At 41.6% G+C, this 21,972-nt stretch overlaps 1 protein-coding gene across 2 annotated transcripts in view; it reads left to right on the top strand.

Moving 5' to 3' along the window:
* The window catches only part of LOC129707311 (casein kinase II subunit alpha), a 79,782-nt gene that overhangs the window by 24,980 nt on the left and 32,830 nt on the right, over positions 1-21,972 (top strand). For both annotated transcript variants that reach the window (XM_055652251.1, XM_055652250.1), the window contains exons 2-4: positions 4,652-4,884; positions 19,761-19,872; positions 21,839-21,940. In XM_055652251.1, coding sequence (XP_055508226.1) covers positions 4,784-4,884; positions 19,761-19,872; positions 21,839-21,940 — 315 coding nt within the window. In that variant the 5' untranslated portion in view covers positions 4,652-4,783. The remainder of the gene's footprint in view (positions 1-4,651; positions 4,885-19,760; positions 19,873-21,838; positions 21,941-21,972) is intronic.

Below are 21,972 nucleotides of genomic sequence, written 5' to 3' on the forward strand. Positions count from 1 at the left end.
TGACCTCCAATTTGTTTTGTGGAAAGAATGATTCTAATCTTTGTACAGTGGGCAGACTGGAAGAATAAGTGCCTCTTGAACAGCACTGATATTCTTTCAAAGTTAAAGCAAAAATGGTTAGCGTAAGAAAGTGGCTTTAAGGTAATTGGTTTGTTCACACAATATGGAACTCTTGGAGCTCCTTTTCCATGTTCACTGTTGTTAATAGCTTCCATCATGTTGATGATTGAGAGTATTTGAATTGGGAAGTAATAAGCTGGTAGACACAAAAATGCTTGAAGTTCAGTCTGAACAAGGGTCTCGACCCGATACTTCACCCATTCCTTCTTCTCAGAGATGCTGCCTGTCCCGCTGAGTTACTCCAGCATTTTATGTCTACCGTTGATTTAAACCAGCATCTACAGTTCTTTCCTACAAGTAATTAGCTGAATTGACTTGGCCTGCTTGTGGATTGAAGATAACTAGGTCAGGTCGATACCAGTTGCGCACCTTTGTATCATTTTGGAACAGTTTGATTAAAGATGCAACTAGTTCTGGAGTGCAAGTCGCTCCTAGCACAAGGTCCAGTTGATTCCTGTGTTCTCAGCCATTTCTTGAGACCGAGTTGTCCAAATTGAATTTTCTGAAGGATTGCTTTTATGATGACAGAGGTATACAGGAGAAAGCTAAGGTGGAGTTGACAGTGTTTACTTATCTTTTCATTTTGCCCCCTTTTGGGATTTTGAGAATCATTTTTGAGAATCAATTAAAAGTGTGCCGTGTATCCTGCAACTTTTCAAGCAGTTAATTTAACAGCCTGCCCTCTTCATAACCGAAAACAATAAATAAATACCTATGATTACAAGTTGTGTTTATTTCGCAAGTCAAGCAACGACTGTTAACTGTCTATAATATTTATAAGACTATAATATTTATAGATGCTGCTAACTGATTAGCATTCCTATTTCTCAATTAGGTTCCCAATTACTGGTAAGAAAATGGAGGCAAAAGGTTATAGGATAGTTCATTTAAAATAAAATTGGTTGTAGAAATTGGCCCGTATGTTCAATTTTCAGTCATGTAATAATATAACATAACTACGGCTGGTGTTTTAATTGCTGAATTTGTACTAAAACATCTTTCCTAATTTCTACCATTCATAATTAGCTAATATGTGCATTTAAGTAGCTATACTTTATTTTTGTTTGGAATTTCAAAGATTAAAAACAAAATTCTACAATTCTGCACTTCTATGCACATGCAGGAAAATAGCAAGTGCAGGAGCTGATCTTGATCAAAGTGTAGTAACCCTGGCTCAGCCTGTTTAGTAGCTCAGTGGCAAGGTTATTGTCCCAAGTGGTGGTTTGAATTACCCACAAAAGAGTTGGTTGTGTAGAGCCATCAAATTTACATTTGGCAATAAGATATAGGGGATTAATAGCATTGGGAATAAGGACGAGTATATATCGATTCTTAGTGATGATTATATTAGTTTGAATGGGTATTATGTAGTCAAGGTTTGGGCTAAAGCAGTTGAGGTTTGACTTGGCTCAAATATTGGTCACAGACTTTAAACTTTTAATTATCCTTTCAATTAAATGTATTTTCAATTACACCCAAACATACTCGCTTTTGGAAAAAATCCTGAGCGTTTGTACAGCTTTATTGTTGGGCACTTCCTTAAACTTTGTATTTAACATTTACATAAAGAGTGTATCTCAATAGCTGTTCTCTGCTACTTAAAGACCATTCCTAGGGCTGCCCTCTAATTGGAGTAATGAATAGTACTGCTTGTATTTTGTACAGGAACGTTTGGTATTTTTTGCATGTCGATGATATTTTGCTTTCTGAGAATTTTAGGTGCCTTTTTTGACAGTCCGCTTGGAGTTTGACAAAAGGCACCTAAAGGACTCTCAGACCATGAGAGAAGCAAGATTCTCTGGTCTGATGAATCCATGATTTAACTCTTTGACCTGAATGCCAAGCGTCACGTCTGGAGGAAACTCATCACCTGGCCAATACCATACCTGCGGTGAAGCATGGTGATGGCAGCATCATGCTGTGGGGATGTTTTTCAGCGGTAAGAACTGGAAGACTAATCAGGATCGAGGGAAAGATGAATGGAGTAAAGTACAGAGAGATCCTTGATGAAAACCTGCTCCAGAGCGTTCTGGACCCCAGTCTGGGGCGGAGGTTCACCTTCCAACAGGACAATGACTCTAAGCACACAACCAAGACCACGCAGGAGACAAGTCTGTGAATGTCCTTGAGTGGCCCAGCCAGAGTCCGGACTAGAACCCGATCGACCATCTCCGGAGGGACCTGAAAAAAGCTGTGCATTGACGCTCCCCATCCAACCTGACAGCTTGTGAGGATCTGCAGAGAAGAATGGGAGAAATAACCCAAATACAGGTGTGCCAAGCTTGTAGCATCATACCCAAGAAGACTTGAAGCTGTAATCGCTGCAAAAGGTGCCTCAACAAAGTACTGAGTAAAGGGTCTGAATAGTTATGTAAATGTGATATTTCACTTATTTCTTTTTAATTACTTTGCAAACATTTCTAAACACCTGTTTTCGTTTTTTTATTTTGGGGTATTGTGTGAAGATTGATGATAAAAAAAAAGAATTTAATCCATTTTAGAATAAGGCTGTAATGTAACAAAATGTGGAAAAAATGAAGGGGTCTGAATACTTTCTGAATGTACTGTATGCATTTTTTAATTTGTTTTTAATTAATTCTTTATTTCGAACAGAATAAAAGAATAAATATCAAGTGTGAACTTGCTTTTCAAACTCTGTATCTCTTGTTTGATGGGAGAGGGGGAAAGAGGGAGTGACCGGAATGAGACTGGTCCTTGATTATTTTGATGGCCTTGCCGAGGCAGCATGAAGTACAGATGGTCAATGGATGGAGGTTTGTTTGCATGGTGGGCTGGGCTAAGTCCACATCTCTCTTGCTGTCTTGGTTGGAGTTGTTCCCAAACCACACTGTGATGCATCTTGATTAAAATTCTCTCCGCGGTGCACCTGTAGAAGTTGGTGAGGTTTGTTAGGGACATGTCAAACTTCCTTTGCTTTCTAACGGTGTAAAGGCGTTGATCTGCTTACTCAGCCATTGGTTCAATGAAGCGGGTCCAGGACAAATTGCTTGTGATATTTATTCCAAAGAACATTTAAGGGTTCAACCATCTCTACTTTGGCGCCATCAATGTATACCTGGGTATGTGTGTCACCACTTCCTGAAGTCGATCATTTCTACTTTGTCTTGCTGACATTGAGGGAGAGGTTGTTGTCTTGGCACCAGGTTACAAGGATCTCGGTCTCCTTCCTCTACTCCATCTTGTCATTATTTGATACCCGGCCCAGTATGGAGGTGTCGTCTACGAATTTGAGGTGAGAAAATATAGAAGATGGCATTGCATTTTGAGCAGAAAAAGTTAAGGAGGCAATATGTTAGTAGAAATGATGAAAGGTTTTGATGGAAGTGTTGTTCTGTTCATTGAATTGCTAACTAAAATACATCATTTAAATCAGCAATTGAAGCAGAGGAGAAATGGGGCAATTTTCCTTGTAGAGACTGAAATGTGAGTTGGTTTGTAACATTCAAAATAAATAGATATACTGGATAAAGGTTATGGGGAAAGAGTGGGAGTGGCGCTAATTGGATGGTGCGTTCAAAGCACTAGTACAGGTGCAAGACTCGCGTCGCCTTCTGTGCCTTATAAAAGGCTATGCTTTGTGATCCTGTTGTCAATGTGTTTCTCTCAATGGGAGATTGAAATTAACATTCCCTTTCTCCAGTTTATTGCAAAAGATTCAAATAATAGAAGGGAAGATTGAATTGTATTCTAATGTTATGTAATTAAATTGATTTTGGGGGGTTTTATATTCTGTAGTATACACATGTGTTATAATTTCAAAGATTGAATCTGCTCTGTGTGCAGCAGTCAGTGTTCTTGTTGTAGAAACTCTTCTATTCCCTGGCATTGGTGGTTTATTTCTAATCAATTATTTTTTTTTAAAGGCTGCCATATGGTGTGGGAACAATAATTCTATTTCAGTACTTGAATATGGTACAGTATTTTAATGACGTTGTGACTTAAAGTCAACATAGCAACTTTTTCAAGACGGTGTTCTTTTGAGAAAAATAATTAAAAGTTAAAGGTGGAACAGTGGCGGATTTATTTGGTGTTACTTCATTAAAGTATATTTGAAATCCATTTGAATACATTCAAGAATGGTATGCTCAGTCTATAGCCAATGTATTCAGCACATTACAGGTCCTCTCCAGTATATGAATTGTTGCCATTCGGACACCGTCCAGATACTGCCTTTAAGACTAATTTTATGTATTTTTAATACCTCCCATCAGGTTTGAAAATGCACATCAATAAAAAGGACAATAGGAACATATGCAGTGTAATACCTACTGAATAACCAACAGCCTAAAGTACAAATGTACCACAACCAATTCTGCCTGCCTGTGGCCTGTAATTGATTGTTTCTTGGTCATTTTTCAGTCTATTTTACTGAGTGCTTTGAAACTTGTTGCATGTATTTTTCTGTTGATAATGGAATAGTTTTACAAACGTGTCTTGAGGAATGGATACAATAAGCAAAACTCGTAAAGATGCCCACTGTTAATCTATAACATTTGTGTTCTCTTAACAGTGGAAAAAGTGTGATCTAAGAGAGGCCCCTCCCACTCCATTGCTTGTCAACACCAAAAGTAATTGCTTGCCCCCAGCTGTTAAACCGCTCAACATCTGCTTCTGATCTGCCTCCGGTCTCCTCCAATAAGACATGGCAGGACCTGTGCCAAGCAGGGCCAGAGTTTATACTGAAGTGAATACACACAAACCAAGAGAATACTGGGATTATGAATCTCACGTGGTGGAATGGGGGTAAGTTTGCTTAAATCAGATTGCTTGAATGTTCAACAACAAATGTTGGTACTTCCAATTATGTATTATCTTTTGAAACCTAGGAACATGTTAAATGGTTCAGTGCTAATGAATTTAATTTAGTGTGCTTGTTACTTTAAGAAATATTCACTCAATTTGTGCACATTAAGGTCTTACGAATCTGCAAGTTGTGTAAGTTGTATGAATTTGTGTTGCCTTGGGCAGTGGATTAATTCCTTAGATGTGGGTTTAAATTTGACCCATCTGAACAGGTATTATGATTTAATCTGAAATGCAGTGATTTTGGAGATATGGAGCTACTTCGAATTGTCAAACTGGGCAAAGAGCCCTGGAGAATTGTTTGGCTACAAGTTTCTGATGTCTGAACACAAGAGATTTGCCCTTTCAGGAAAATAAATCCTCGAAAGAATTGTGACGGTACTTAATCTTGGGTGGTTGAAATTACATTGGTTTCTTTCATTCTGTGGGGGCATTTACCTTTTGCAGGGTTAGCTCCCTGTCTCCTGGTGCGAGTCCACCCACGAGTGACCTCGAGTTTAAAACAAATCAAACTCGTGGTAATCACGTAGAATTAATGTAGCGGGGAACGTCGGAACTCGTGGACGTAACTTAGCGACTCGTAACGCTAATGGCAGGTACTCGGGAAACTTGTTAACTCGTGAAAATCTCTCAACATGATGAAAGATTTCCACAAGTCAAATTTACTCTTGAAGTAAAAATTTTAAACTTTTAAACTTGTTGTAAGACCGTAGTAGCCCGTGAGTTTACCGTAGCGACTCGTGAGTCTTCCGTGGGCACTCTTTAACTCAGCGGGACAGGCAGTATCTCTGGAGAGAAGGAATGGGTGACGGGATGACGTTTCCAGAATTCTGCTGCGTCTTTGTGTTTCTCCAGCACTGTATGTTCACTTTTTGTCAACCAGCATCTGCCCTTTCTTGTGTATGACATTATTTGTATCCATGGCAGTTGATTGTCGCTCCCTTCAGTTTCCCAGGGGGTCGGGACGGGACTGGAGTTGGGAGGGAAAGGTTGGGGTGACTTAGTACGGGAGACAAGTGTAGGAGAGTTGTACTGAGTGTGTGGGCAGACACTTTGGTAGTGATTGCCCATGGGGTTCACAGATTGGCGAGAACATTGAAAGTAGAAACAGGTGTAAAATTTTAATCACTTGCCTGGGCTACCCTGAAACAAATGATTGCACCTATGACTAGGACCACAAAGATCAATGTGGGAAATGGTGCCTCACCACCATCTCTTTAATGGCACACACAAAATGCTGGAGTAACTCAGCGGGACAGGCAACATCCCTGGAGAGAAGGAATGGGTGACGTTTCAGGTCAAGACCCTTCTTCCCTTCTTCAAGGGCACTGCTTGATGCGTAATAAAGATTGGGCTGGTTAGGTCTAATCTGTTTCCGGGGAATGCAAAGGCAAGGTTGTGTCTCTGGACTGGTGGATATGGAATAGTGGATATTGGTGATAGTGGAATCCTCAAATCTACATCTATTGTACCTGGTTGTACCAACCCGTCGTTCATCTTGAGTTTACCCATGTGTATTAAAAGTGTTTGCAGAAGCCATGCTTTTGCATTCCTTTCCCCTGAGAGTCGATTTGTTTTTCCTTGAAACGAATTGGTACAAAATTGTGCTGTTGCTAAAATGTAGACCTATGAGGGTGCTTGGTCTGTACGATGCTAGTTTGTTTCTTTGTATATCTGTTGCTTTAGTAAATAATTGTAACCTTAAAGGTGACTAAGGTGAGGCCAGATGAAGGGTTCCAACTCAACTCACTGGCTGTTCATGTCCCTCCACAGATGCTACTTGGTCTACTTCAGTTATTCCAGCAGCTTTGTTTTTTGGCTCCTGATTCCAGCATCAACAGTGTCTTGTATCTCAGTTTATCTCCCCCCTTTTTTTCTTTTATATATTCCCACATAGCCTGTGTATCTCTAGTTTGTCCATCCACCTGACTATTAACGTTTATTACATAACAGGCCTCAGTTTTTTAACCAATTTAAAAATAACATAAAGTTAATCTAGAAAATACAGGAAGAGTTCAAATTGGAACATCAGTCATCAAAGCAAATATATATTCAGTTGGGATGCAATTAGTTTGCATAAACATGCTCAAGTGCAGCACACTGGTGCAGCAGTAGATTTGCTGCCTGACAGCACTAGAGACCCGGGGTCGATTGAGACAACAGGTGCTATCTGTACGGAGTTTGCATGTGCACGTCATCCCTGTGACCTCGTGCATTTCCTCCGTGTGCTTTGGCTTCCTTCCACATCCCAAAGATGTTCAGGTTTGTAGGTTAATTGACTGCTGTAAATTGTCCTTTGGTGTGTAGGGCTAGAACTAGTATTTGGGTGATCGCTGGTCGGCGTTGATGCGTTGGGCCGAAGGACCTGTTGCCATTCAGAATCACTGAACTAGATTCAATGTTATATTTCTATTTTGGAATCCACCAGCTTATGCTTTTAAAATGATTGTAGGTGTTTTTCTATAAATAATATTTTCAGTGTACCAGCATGGTTGATTTGTATTTGATGGGGGAAGATAGGGTGAACAAAAAGTGAGAAAAATGCAAGGTCAAGTCTATGGTTATAGGTTCTGTAAAATTAATTAAATGTTAGATTGACACCTTTTGCAGCCACTCTCAAAATGGAATCAGATGGTTGGGATTCCCTGTCCCAATTTAGAATCCAGTGCCATACTGATGGAATGCTCACATCAGACTTTAAACTAATGTTCTGGTTATCTGCTCATCTAAAATTCAATCCAGAAAGGGTCGGACTACTCCTAATACCTTGACCAAAAATATACGCTTGCGATGATGGGGCCTTGACGGTGTTGAAGCCTTGCCGTGGCAGTGAAGCCTCGACCGGCGGTCAATGAGAGCGTGGGGGGGGGGACCGCCGTGAGGGAGGGGAAAGAACAATAGAGGACCCGGCGTGGGGGGAGGGGGGGAAACAATGGAGGACCCAGCATGGGGGAGGGGGGGGGGGAAACAATGGACAATGGGGCAATGGGGGGAAGGCCAGGAGTGGGTGATGGAGGGAGAACAATGAACAATGGAGGATACGGCATGGGGAAGCCGCTGTGGGCGAGGGGGGGACGGGACAAAGGAGGAGCCGGCATATTTTGTAACTTTGTCAGCGCCATGGTTGGCCGCTATTTGTACACCTTGGGTATGCAAGCAAAAAATTTCACTCTGCTTTGTCACAAGTGACAAGAAAGTATTCTATTCCATTCCCTCAGACATCGGGTTGTATATGTCATTGTTTACGGGCTCTTATTGTGGAACCCATTTAATGTCGAGACACTTTGCTCATTTGGAGGACTTGAAGTTAAATCAATTCAGGGTTGTTCTTGATGAAAATTAATGAATGTGGGGAGATATTGAAGTGTTTTGTTTCCCTGAATGAAAACAATTGTAAAGTAGGGACCATGAAAGGTTAAAATGTTGATACATCTTTTTGCTTGGGGAACTACTTGCTGATTTAACATTTTTTCTTGGTTTAAAACTGATCTGTAAAAATGTCTATGGCTTATATAATCACCACAAACCCTAACTAGGAAATACTCAGGTGGCTTTCTGTTGTTCATTAAGACTTAATGGTAAACAAATGAAGCAGTGAGTTAGTGTAGAGTTTTCTTCAACCAAATTAAAATAAATGGGTTCTGAACAAATTATTTATTGCTCATGAATCAGAAATTATAATGGAATAGACATTCCAGAGTCAAAGGGGCATGGTTTTCTTTAAAAAAAAAATGTAATTGGGCTCCCTTTGCCAAATATTGCACTATTTTCCACCTGTTTACTGTGTTACATGAAGGTTTGTTACGGGTGACGTAAAAATATGCTGCCACATTTTCTCATTTGCTGATGGCAGAGGTCTTGCCAATAACATGGTATTTGTGTGATACTGCGTAGACTCGCCTTGTAATGCACAACATCACAATCCCAGGTGTGTGTGGGGTTCAGTTCCTTCACAGAATTTGAAACAGAAGTTGCAATTATACAAGAGATTCTTATTGCTTTTTTGTTAGAAAAGAACTGTGGTGGATTCTTATTCACTGGGTAAGTTTACATTTAACATAGGTGCTTAACAAAGACAAGGGTAGCTAATGTAACCTCATTGTTTAACAGAGAGAATACAGGGAATTTTAGACCAATTAGCCTGACATTGGTAGTGGGGAAGACGCTTGAATCGATTATGAAAGATGTAATAGCAGTGCATTTGGAAAGCAGTGATTTATGAAAGGGAAATCATGCTTGACTAATATTCTGGAATTTTTTGAAAATGCAACAAGTAGAATGGATAAGGGGGAGCCAGTGGATGTGGTGTATCTGGACTTTCAAAAAAAACCTTTGACATGGTCCCACACAAGAGATTAGTGTGCATAATGAAAGCACATGGTATTGGGGGTAGGGTATTGACATGGATAGAGAACTGGTTGGCAGACAGGAAGTAAAAAGTTGGAATTAACGGGTCCTTTTCAGAATGGCAGGCAGTGTCTAGTGGTGTGCCACAAGGCTCAGTGCCGGGACCCCAGTTATTTACAATATATATTAACGATTTAGTTGAAGGAATTAAATGTAACATCTCCAAGTTTGCGGGTGGCACAAAGCTGGGTGGCAGTGTGAGCTGCGAGGAGGATGATATGATGCTGCAGGGCGATTTGGATAGGTTGGGCGAGTGGGTGGATGCATGGCAGATGCAGTTTAATGTGAATAAATGTGAGGTTATCCACTCTGGTGGAAAGAACAAGATGGCAGATTATTATCTGAATTTGGTGTCAGATTAGGAAAAGGATAGGTGAAACGAGACCTGGGTATCCTTGTACATCAGTCACTCACTGAGAGTAAGTATGCAGGTACAGCAGGCAGTGAAGATGGGCCTTCATAGCAAGAGGATTTGACTATATGAGCAAGGAGGTCTACTGCAGTTGTACAGAGCCCTAGTGAGACCACACCTGGAGTATTGTGTGCAGTTTTGGTCTCATAATTTGAGGAAGGATATTCTTGCTATTGAGGGATTACAGCATAGGTTCACCAGGTTAATTCCCAGGATGGCGGGACTGACATATGATGAAAGAATGGATCGACTGGGCTTACATTCACTGGAATTTGGAAGGTTGAGAGGGGATTTTATAGAAACATATAAAATTCTTCAGAGATGAAACAGGCTAAATGCAGGAAAAATATTCCCCATGTTGGGGGAGTCCAGAACCAGTGGTCACAGTTTAAGAATAAGGGGTAGGCCATTTGGGACTGAGATGAAGAAAAACCTTTTCACCCAGAGAGTTGTGAATCTGTGGAATTCTCTGCCAATGAAGGCAGCGGAGGCCAATTCACTGGATGTTTTCAAGAGCGAGTTAGATATAGCTCTGAGGGTTAACGGAATCAAGGGATATGGGGAGAAAGCAGGAATGGGGTACTGATTTTGGATGATCAGCCATGATCATATAGCCTGTATAACCTTTGAGCCCTGGCTCGAAGGGCTGAATGGCCCACTCCTGCACCTATTTTCTTTGTTTATATGTTTATAAGACATTTGGTGAAAGCCATCTTGAGTTATCTATATATTCATATCATTTTCATAAGCATTGCGGTTCTGAAAAGCTTTTAATTCATGTAACAGAACCAATGTGAAGCATGTACAAATTAATACAACAGTGGAAGCCTGACTGCTTCAAGACAATCATATTTAGCACTGCTTCTACACAGAGTTGTTTGTCAATGTTATGACATTGGGGACTTTGAAATGATAGAACAGTACTAATCTGAATCGGTTGAAATGAGGCAGTAGTTTAAATTATTTTATTGTCCAGAATTGAAATGCAGATTAATAAAACTCAAGAAACCTGAGGACTGAACCTTTTTTAGTTCTGATGAAAATGAACCGTGATCTATAGTGCTTACTATCAGCAGCAGGAGTCGGGTTAAGAGTAGAGAACAACTGCTGTTTAATTATCAGGCACTGAAGAACATAAAGCAAGGTATTTGTTCAGAATATGCCTGGCCAACTTGTTAGGAGGCGATATGGACTCAGATTTTTTTTTAAACTGAATTTCTTTCTGCTTTGCAATTAATTAAACCATGACAATAAGATAAGGTGGTTGCGAGTTGGTCCCACTAGAGAACTGCACAACATTCCATGCTGGCACTTGTGCAGTGCTAAAGTAGCTTTGCACTGTTGGAGGTGCCACTTTTCAGATGCGATGTTAAACTTGGGTCTCAGCATGACTATCTGCGTTCCATTGGATTACTTTAAAGAAATCTTGCTTTTGAAATGTAATTGCTGCTGAAATGTAATAAATGAGGAAACCATTTATTGCACAGAAATATGTGCTTAATTTATTATTGGTGGCACGTTTACCGAGGTACAGTGAAAAGCTTTTGCTTGCGTGCTATCCAGTCAACGAAAAGACTATACATGATTACAAAACAAGCCGGTGTATAGTGCACAGATAAAGGGTACACCATTTAGTGCAAGATAAAGTCTGAGTATAGTTAAAGGTATCCAATGAGATAGATGTGTGGTCAAGACTGCACTCCAGCTGATGAGAGAATCGTTCAGTTGCCAGATAACAGCGTGCATTCGCCTTGGACCGGAACTGGAAACTGAGAGCTCCTGTACTCACCTTGGGTTTAAAGGTGACCTGAGGGACAGCTTTTTCATGGAGGGTGGTGCCTATATAGACTGAGCTGCCGGAGATACTGGTAGCGGCAGGTACAGTTGCCACATTTAAAATACACTTTGATGTGTAAGGTTTGGATGGATATGGACAGGTGCATGCTAAGGAAACTCCTTTGGTTAAGCAATATGGTCGGACGAGTTGGACAGTGGGGCCTTGTTCCGTGCTGCATAGCTTTGACTATTCTGCCTCTTTCTGTGCTGCTCTCTAGTTTGCATCAAACACCAGTTCAAAGCTTATATTGATTTTATGTAACAATTTTATATTGTTGATTTCCAGGAAGAACTTAACTGCCGATATCTTGATTAATTTTGTTCATTGCTTGGGCTGCTTCCTGGAGTTAGATCTGATGAAATGCAAACATACAATTTGACCTTGAATGCAGTTTCAGTCAGAATCTTCTCAAAAGGGGATGAAATTATTGTTTTCATTTTTTGTTCACTTTGGATTTCTACTACTTTCAGCATTTTCACTTTTTTTTAAATCAGTCGAGGAATGCATCAGCTTCTGAACCATATACCACAATTAAATTGAAATTGGCAATACCTTGATTACTCAGAGCTGTATTGATAAAAAATTACCATTTATACTGGAAGATTTGTGTAATGCCACTGACACATCAAGTTAGGCAATAGATGCATCTTTAAGCCATGTGTAACCTTCTGAGAGCAAAGTAACCCAAAATATAAATTCTGTAAGATTTATATATTCTCTGCCTCAGAGGGCAGTGGAGGCCAGTTCTCTGGATACTTTCAAGAGAGAGCTAGATGGGGCTCTTAAAAATAGCAGTCAGGGGATATGGGGAGAAGGCAGGAACAGGGTACTGATTAGGGATGATCAGCCATGATCACATTGAATGGGCGGTGCTGGCTCGAAGGGCTGAATGGCCTATTCCTGCACCTATTGTCTATATAGCCAGCATGAAGTTTTATCATTTTTTCTCAGTAGACCTTGAATTCTTATCTAAAAAGTAAATATTGAAGCTCCATGTACCTTACTAAAGCCACTTTTATACAATTCTGCTATGCCGACCAACTGTTAATGCGTCTCATCCATGTGTACAACCTAAAGCTCTATTTCTATAACAGTCTTTGTGCACACCCTTGAGCCATGTCTGTCACATTTCAACTACCACTAGCATTCTTTGTGTTATTGTAACCAATTCTATGTATTGGCTGTTGAATGCACTGCCACTTCTCTTCCAAGGATGCCGACCTTGAAGTTCTGCTTCACTTTCCATGAGACTTTTGCCTTTTTTCGGCTTTGTTCGCCCTCAGTGGTTTCCCATGTCTTTGATAAAATGTTGACTAAATTCCCTTCTACTGCCTTTCCCAATGGCAACCGTAACCTCGCCTTATGGCAGATATCCCATACGGCCCACTTTTCTCAACCCCCACCCCCCCACCCCCCTCTGCAGCTTAAAAGCAACTTGTTTTTCCTCCCTCGTTTCTGGCAAAATGTCTGATCAGATAAGCTGATTTTATTTCTCTTTCCACGGTTGCTACCTGCCTTGCTGAGTCTCCATCATTTTCCATTTTTACCTGAAAACATAGCTGTCATTGCCAACCAATCTGCTTCCATGGCCCCACATCCTCATTCTAATCCCTGTGTTGAACTGTATTTCTCCATATTTGAGGGATATTCCCCTGTACATGTCACTACATGTTTAGTTTAGAGATATATCGTGGAAACGGGTTCTTTGACTCACCAAGTAAACGCCGAGCACTAGCACTGTCCTACACACTGAGGACAATTTACCATCTTTACCAAAGCCAATCAACCTACAAACTTGTATGTCTTTGGAATGTGGGAGGCAACCGGAGCACCCAGGGAAAACCCACATGGTCACGGGTAGAACGTACAAACTCCGTATAGAAGTAAACCCATATTCGGAAGTGAACTCCCGTCTCTGGCGCAGTAAGGCAACAACTCTACCGCTGCACCACTGTGCCTCCCCTTGTGCCGTATATGTTGCCATGCAATTGCTGGGGGGTTTTTTGTATAAAAATTGCCTTTATTAAAATCTGACAATGTGCACTTTAACCACATGTGATTTTCTTCTATTACAAATTTCAAATTGTGGAGTACATAGGCAAATAAATAAATGATGGATCTTTCTTGGTTCTTGGTTTCTTGGTCCTCCAAAATATTCCAAATGGAATTTAAACTGGAGGTGGTGGAGGGAGGACTTAAGCCAGAAAGGATTATTGGGAAGAAAGAGCTACTTTAAATTTAGTTGCATCTGGTTGGGTAACTATAGTAGGGTGGAGATTATTCCTTGCTTTAATTGTGCGGGGGAAGAACGAATTGCTGTACACATCTGTCTTTGTAGCTGGGATCACAAATTGGATCAAATGCCCTCGTCTGCTCCTAATTTGTTTGGGTTTGGTGTAGGTCTTGTAATCTATGTTAAGCTGACCATTTAACATTTTGTAAAAACAGGTCAAACGGTGAGCTTCACGTCTGTCTTGGAGAGGGTTCCACTCCAGAGAATTCAGAAGTTTGGTGACACTCGCTTCTCTCTCATAGGTGTTAGTAACAAATCGAGCAGCCTGTCTTTGGACACGTTCGATGGAATATTTTTTTTTATTTGTGTATTGATCTCATGCTGCAACTGCGTAGTCCAAATGAGGTCTAACGAGGATGAAGTATTCTTCTTGACAGAAGGTGAACAATGATGAAAGTTGCGCCTCAGAAAGTTTAGGACACCTGTTGCTTTCACCGTTGCATGATGAGTCTGACCATTCCAACGCAGATCATTCTGCAATTTGGTGCCAAGATACTTGGTTTGTTTGGATTCTTCAAGGGTGGCACCAAGTATATTGTAAGATGTTTTGCCTGGATTCCTCTTTCTGGTGACACGCATGGTTTTACATTTGGAAGGGTTGAACTGCATGCCCCATTGTTGTGACCACTCAACCATAGTATCGAGATCCTTTTGGAGAGCATCTTCATCATCAGCTGACTTAATTGGACGGTACAGCAAACAGTCTGGTCGTACTTGCGACTTTTTCATGGATGTCATTTATGTAAAGCAAAAATAGATGTGGGCCAAGTACTGTGCCCTGAGGTGTACCACTCAACACTGGATGCCAATTGGAGCTCTTTCCGTTCACACACACACGCTGAAGACGTTTTGTCAGGAAACTGGAAATCCAAGGAAATGTAGAATGGTTAATTGGTGGCTGAGTGGACTATATAAGGCTCGACCGGAAACGTTACCCAGCTCTTCTCTCTAGAGATGCTGCCTGTTCTGCAGAGTTAAGAAGCATTTTTGTGAAATGGCCTGCACAAACTAGGTGGATCACGTAGCCCGCCGTAGTGCTTTACGTTTATCTGATCCTGGCTAATTAGTTTCACATAATAGCCCCTTTAGATTCCTTTCTTTCATTTTCCAAAGCCTTCTTTCCCTGCTTCATCACCTTGTCACCCCCCCCCTTTATGCCATTTGCCTCCTCGTCATGAGATCCAACCCCCGCCCACCCTTGTGCCCGGTTTGTTATTACGTTTAACTACCTGGCAGTTTCTGAATTCATAGTTATACAGTGTGGAAAGAGGCCCTTTGGCCCACCTTTTCCATGCCAACCAACATGCCTGTTCTACTCTAGTACTAGTTGCCTGCATCCTTCTAATCCAATTCTGTCCATTGTACCTATATAAATGTTTCTTAAACTTTGTGATAGTGCCTGCCTCAACTACCTCCTCCGCAGCTCATTCCACGCACCCATCACCCTTTGTGTATTACTTCTAATATTGTACTGTGGCTCTTATTGAACGCTGTTTTTGCACAGCCTGGAATGATTGCCAGAAAATATCTGGTATGGCTAAATAGAAGAAAGGAAAAACAAGATCAATTTTTCTTTAGAAACAAGGAATTGTAGCTGACCGTTCACCAAAAAAAAAGACAAAATGCTGGAGTAAATCAACCGGTCAGGCAGCATCTCAGGAGTACATGGATGGGTGACGTTTCTTCTTCAGATTGATCGTAGGAGGTGGGGAGAGAAAGCAGGGAGGAGGGGTGGGACAAACCCTGCCAGGTAATAGCTGGATACTGGTGAGGGGAGAGTTTCGATGGGCAGATGTCTGTACAAATGCCAAAGATGAAAAAGGATGTCAGAAGGATTGAAGAGTTGTCAATTGTGAAGCTAGCAGAAGGAATGTTGCCCTTTCCACCTATGTTTTAAAGCTGTTTTGTGTGTCTATAGCAAAGTATATATGCCCTAAAATGTTCATCACAGTTAGCTGACAACTTTATGACAATTTGATGGCCATAGTAAAGATTGACAGAGTCTTCAGACCCAGTCACGGTCTCTCTGAACAATGTTTTTACCATCTTTGGTATGATGTTCTTTGCAATGCGGTCCGATGCCTATGTCTAATAAAGTAGACTAGATCAATCTTGTGTACAGGACTGACATACTCCTTTAAGGAAGCTCAACGAAAACCAAAGTACGAGAAAAGGCTGAAGGGACTTCATTTTTTTGGGGGGGATACGGCGTTGAAACAGGCCCTTCAGCCCACCAAGTGCACGCCAACCAACAATCACCCATACACACTAGTTCTATCCTACACACTAAGTACAATTTACAGAAGCCAATTAACCCATACATCTGCAAGTCATTGGAATGTGGGAGGAAACTGGAGCATCCGGAGAAAACCTACGTGGTCTCAGGGAAAACATACAATCTCCGCACCGAGATCTGGATCGAACCCGGGTCTCTGGCACTGTGAAGAATCAACTCTACTTCTGCACCACTGTGCCGCACCTCTTTGTTGAATTGTGCACTCAATGCAAGTTTAGAAACTAATTTGTAGGAAAGCTTGGATAATTTTGCCCATGCCTGTGGCAAATATCGCCTTACAATTAGCACAGAAATTATGCGCCAATCTTCACCAAACACCTCATACATATAACCTAACATCCTTGTGAATGTCAGGGGCTTGGCAGCACTCTCTCAAGTTCAGTCAACATTGATGACAAAGTCAACAACCATGTAACAAAGGCCAGCTCTGTGTTTGATGGACTGAAGTACAGTGTGGGAACAAAGAGGAATTGGCCTAAAGACCAAACTGAAGGCGTATTGTGCCGTTGTCATATTTACCTTGCTCTATGCTTGTGAGACATGGACAGTGTACAGCAGACATGCCACACAGCTTAACCCCTGTCATATGACCTGTCTGCGTAGAATACTTCACATTCTGTTCCAAAATAAAACACCTCAACATTTACACATCAGATCACAGATCAGGTGGGCAGGACATGTCAGAAGATTATTTGATATTAGAATACCAAAGCAGCTCTTGATGTAGAGATGACGGAGGGCAAACGATCACATGCTGAACAGAAAAAGAGATTCAAAGACTCCTCAAACATCCCATCACAGTTCCAACTTGACGTGCATCACTGGAAACAACTAGTATTGGATTGTCCTGTTTGACCTACCGGCATAAAAAGTGTTGCTCACTCATATGAGAAGATTAGAATGGTGGAAGCAAAGAGGAAAAGAGAATCTCAACAATCAAGAACCACTGATGCTACAGCATTCCTACACCATTGTCACCTGTGTGAAAGGCCCAAATTTGTTTAATCAACCATCTCCGTACATATAAAATGAATGACATTGTATTGCTTGAGAATAACTGACGAACAACGTGCAGTGACTGCCAAATTTCCAGAAAATCAATAGCAAGTTATTTAAAATTGCCAAGTACGGTTTCTTCAACAATGCAGTCATTTTAGTGAACCCACTTAAAGCTGTATTCCAAAAATACTGGGTATGAATGTTTCAAGCTAGTATACATATGTTGGATAGAGATTATCGCACACTACAACTCGCATCTCCATCTCTTCAGTTAGACTGCTGCCTTATCACTAAATGTAAGATGTTTATTGCCATCTAAAAGAGGCATTTTATTTTCCTCGCTTTCTGCAAATGGCCCTATAAAGATGGTCTTTTTCTTTTGTGTCCATCTTCCATGTTTCAAATGTCATCATCGCTGTCATCATCTGTCCTGAAAAGGATGCAAGCTTCCGGCAACAATCAGTGGGACCCATCACTTTGCAATAGATGATGGTGGTAACAGAATTAGCTCAGGTACTTCCAGTTTCCAGCCCGACGTGTGGACGCTTCTGCTATGGGGCCTGTGAAGATGGTAATATCTGATCATTTAAATTGACCTTTGCCTGGGGATCGATAATCCCTCATGGCTCCCAGGTTGCCACGGAGCGGGGAACCCACCCAGGAGATCTGGTGGCCCGATGAAGGAAGACCTGGCGGGTCACAGTCTGCAGCCTTCCGAGTTGGCTGCAGGAGATCCCCCCCCCCCCCCCCCCGGGACACAAAGGTGGTTGGCGAGTAGAGTGACCCTGGTTCGCAGGCCGATCTGGTTGAGGCCAACGGAGGAGTCCCTGCAGTAGTCTGGTGCTTAACTGGATTAGGAATCGCTCCAGTACATCGAGCACATGGAACTTTTTATAAATGGTGTCAAAATATGGCAACCCGTGCATGTGCGATCTATGCAAGAAGAATTTCACTGGGCAGTGTATACGTGGCAATAAAGCACAATTGAACTATTGACTGACCAATTGCCACCTTATATGTGCCATCAACTAGGGATTTGTTCAGATTGTGCACGAATTAATTTTAGTTTATTATTATCACATATACCGAGGTACAGTGAAAAGCTTTTATTTGCGTGCTATCCTGTCAAGGAAAACACTATATGTGATTGCAATCAAGCTATCCCCAATTATTTTTGGCAAGAGAAAAAAGCAGCATTTACTAGTGATCTGAGTAAAACCGTTTTAATAAGTATACTTTTTTTTGTTTGAGTTGCACTGGAAGAACTTGAACAATTCACACTAAGGGAATGGAAGACAGAATGGAATGTGTACAACAGACTGTGATCAAGATATATTAGATTTCTTACTTTATTCTGAAGGTTGTTTACTTACAGCTGTTGTGCTACAAATATTGAGACCGTAACTTGGAATCATTTGTGGCCATTCTTTATTCTGTAACTGAATATTTTCACGGTATGAAATTTGCTGTACCATTATAGAAACATCCTAACACTCTTGAAGTGACCTTGATTCTAATGAAAATGTATCACCCTTGTGCTTTCAAATATTCTAATCCATTTGAGTGCAGTTCTTGTAATTAAGTTTTCTTGTGGATGAATAAGTTTAATACTGGATTTTTATAGCAAAGGACTCCATTTACATTGTCCATTATCAAAACAGCTGCAGAGCATTGTTCATTTTGTGAATAGCTTTGATCAATGTAAACGTTCCATGGACCTTGCTAAAACCTCAAACTTTTCTTGGTGTTGTGATCATCTGTCTTGCCCAATGATATATTTTCATAAGAGCACAAGGAAGTGTGCTCTTATTAAACATTCAACATCTTAATAGTGTAATTATTGATCTCTGTCATTGGGATATATTTTGCATCCTCTTTAGGACCACTCCTTTGTTCCATGGGATTTTATTCATTGGAGAAAATTGGTCATGGGGTGAGATGTGTGGTGATACAATTGTGAATAAGACACAACTAGCAGGTTTCAATTCTAACTCCAAAATTGTTCACTAATCAAAAGCTTTCATTTGCAATACTTGGTGAACATCCATGAAATGCAGAATTACGTTTTAGTTTTAGAGATACAGCGTAGAAACAGGTCCTTCAGCCCACCGAGTCCACGAGGACCAGTGATTGTTGTACACTAGTTCTAACCTATGGATTAGGGACTGTTTACAGAAGCCAATTAACTGACAAACCTGCCCATTTTGGAGTGTGGGAGGAAACTGGAGCATCCGGGGAAAACCCACACGGTCACAGGGAGAATGTACAAACTCTGCAGACAAGCACCCACCACTGCTGCCCAGGAAAAATAATCTTCAAAAACAGTGCTCATCTTTCATGCAATCAATTTTACCATTTTACTATTGAGGACAAAGATGCAATATTTTCAACAGTAACTGAAATACAAATTTCTACAGGTGCGAAAAGCATTTCAGGAATGTTTTATATTTAAATTACAATTAAGACTAATAAGTTGGAAACTATTTTATGTTTTCATTTTTGTTGTCTTTAGGTAAAATGTGCTTTGCTTTTGAACTTATTTTAAACCATGTATTATTTTTGTTTCGTGCAGAAATCAAGATGACTACCAGTTAGTTCGTAAATTAGGTCGAGGGAAATACAGTGAAGTGTTTGAAGCTATTAACATCACAAACAATGAAAAAGTAGTTGTTAAAATACTTAAGGTAAGCCATGCTTCAGTACTGATTAACATTGCACACTAATATTTCATTTTTACAAGATCTATGTTTTTGAAGCATATGTTGTCGAATCAAAGATAAATGAGACTAAGTACCCTACCAGCCCTGCCTTGACCCAAGCAGTTGTTCCAGGTGTGACAGAGGTTCTCCTGCATCTCCTCCAACCTCATCTATTGCATCCGCTGTTCACGACATCAGCTGATCTACATCAAGAGAGTCAAGAGTCAATTTAATTGTCATTTGGACCCCTAGAGGTCCAAACGAAATGCCGTTTCTGCAGCCATACATTACACACAAATAGACCCAGACACAACATAATTACATTTTACATAAACATCCATCACATAGCTGTGATGGAAGGCCAAAAAAAACTTATCTCTCCACTGCACTCTCCCCCCCCCGATGTCAGAGTCAAAGTCAAAGCCCCCGGCTGGCGATGGCGATTGTCCCGCGGCCATTGAAGCCACGCCGGGTGGTGCGAGGTCGCACACCGGGTCTTGGTGTTGGAGCCCCCGGTGTGCGCTCGCAGAGTCCCGCGGCCGTTCCAGCCGCGCGGGGCAATGGTGTTAGGCCCCGCTCCAGGAGCTCTTCGACCCCGCAACTCGGGCGGGAGAATTCACCGTTGCAGGAGCCCCGAAAAGCGGTCTCCCTCCAGGGATCCGCGGGCTCCCGGCGCCGCTGTCCGCAGACCCGCAGCAGCAGCCTCCGACTCAGCAGCAGCAGCAGCAGCAGCAGCGCTCCTCCACCGCTCCAACCGCTCCGGACTCGGCCAGCCCCGCGGCGGCGACGGTGAGTAGCACCAGAGTCCCCGGCTTCTTCCTGTTGGAGGCCGCTCCTCGTTGCGGCCTCAACGACAACGGAAACCCGACGAGAAAAAAGGTCGGGTCTCCAGTGCAGGGAGAGATTTAAAAAGTTTCCCACCCCACCCCCCCCCCCCCCCCCCCACCCCCCCACACACACACCCCAACAAAAAATAACAAAAACTACATTAAAACACAGACAGAAAATAATAAAAACGCGGACAGACTGCAGAGGCCGCTGCTGGCCAGAGCCGCGCCGCCTACCGGTACATCTGTGAGAACAAGCGTAGGGTTGGCGATTGTTTCGCCGAACACCGCCGCTCGGTCCGCATTAACCAACCTGATCTCCCGGTGGCTCAGCACTTCAACTCCCCCTCCCATTCCGAATCCGACCTCTCTGTCCTGGGCCTCCTCCATGGTCAGAGTGAGCACCACTGGAAATTGGAGGAGCAGCTGGGATAAATGTGTAATTTGAGGAAAAAATTACAAAGAAATGCCTAACACCGCTCGTAAAGATTTAGTAGGTGACTTCATTGAAATGCATAAGATTCTTATGGGGCTTGTCAGGGATGTGAGGAAGCAAATTGAGAAAGCAAATATAATTTCATGGAGGCACCAGAGACTGCAGATGCTGGAATCTATCAAGGGTGGGGGGGAGAGAGGAAAGCAGCTGGAAGACAAAGGCAGTTTAGGCAGCATCTTCGGAGGGACTATTTCATTTTCATTATAAATCTTTGTGAGAAAGCCTTTCTCCCTTCCTCGGTTGCAAAATAATTAGTGACGAACTGGAGACTTGATTCTGCTTCAAATGTCAGTGCATGCTAATATTCCCCTATTTCCAACACGTTTGAAATTCTACATAATCTTTTAAAGTTTATTTTTCTGAATTCAGCGAAGGGATTGTTTTTGCTATCGGGCTGCAATTGGTGCTGCCCTGTCTGGCCATGGAAGTTATTTGATTTGTATCTTGATTTGACTTCCTCAATTGTCTTATCTATTCATCCCTGTGTACTATTAGGGGAAACTTTGTATCTCAGAAAGTACACCACAACTTTAGCACTTGTTGCATGCATGCTGACGTATGGTCACCGAAAGGATAAATGAAACAACACAATTTACTTTATAATATTTTGTACTTTTATTTCCTGTAGCCTGTAAAGAAGAAGAAAATAAAGCGTGAAATTAAAATATTGGAGAATCTGCGTGGCGGTCCAAATATTATCACTCTCATAGATATCGTCAAAGATCCAGTGGTATGTGAAGATTTCTATTCTTTCATATCCTT

Source organism: Leucoraja erinacea, chromosome 21 (assembly GCF_028641065.1).
Source record: "Leucoraja erinacea ecotype New England chromosome 21, Leri_hhj_1, whole genome shotgun sequence".
NCBI lineage: Eukaryota > Metazoa > Chordata > Chondrichthyes > Rajiformes > Rajidae > Leucoraja > Leucoraja erinaceus.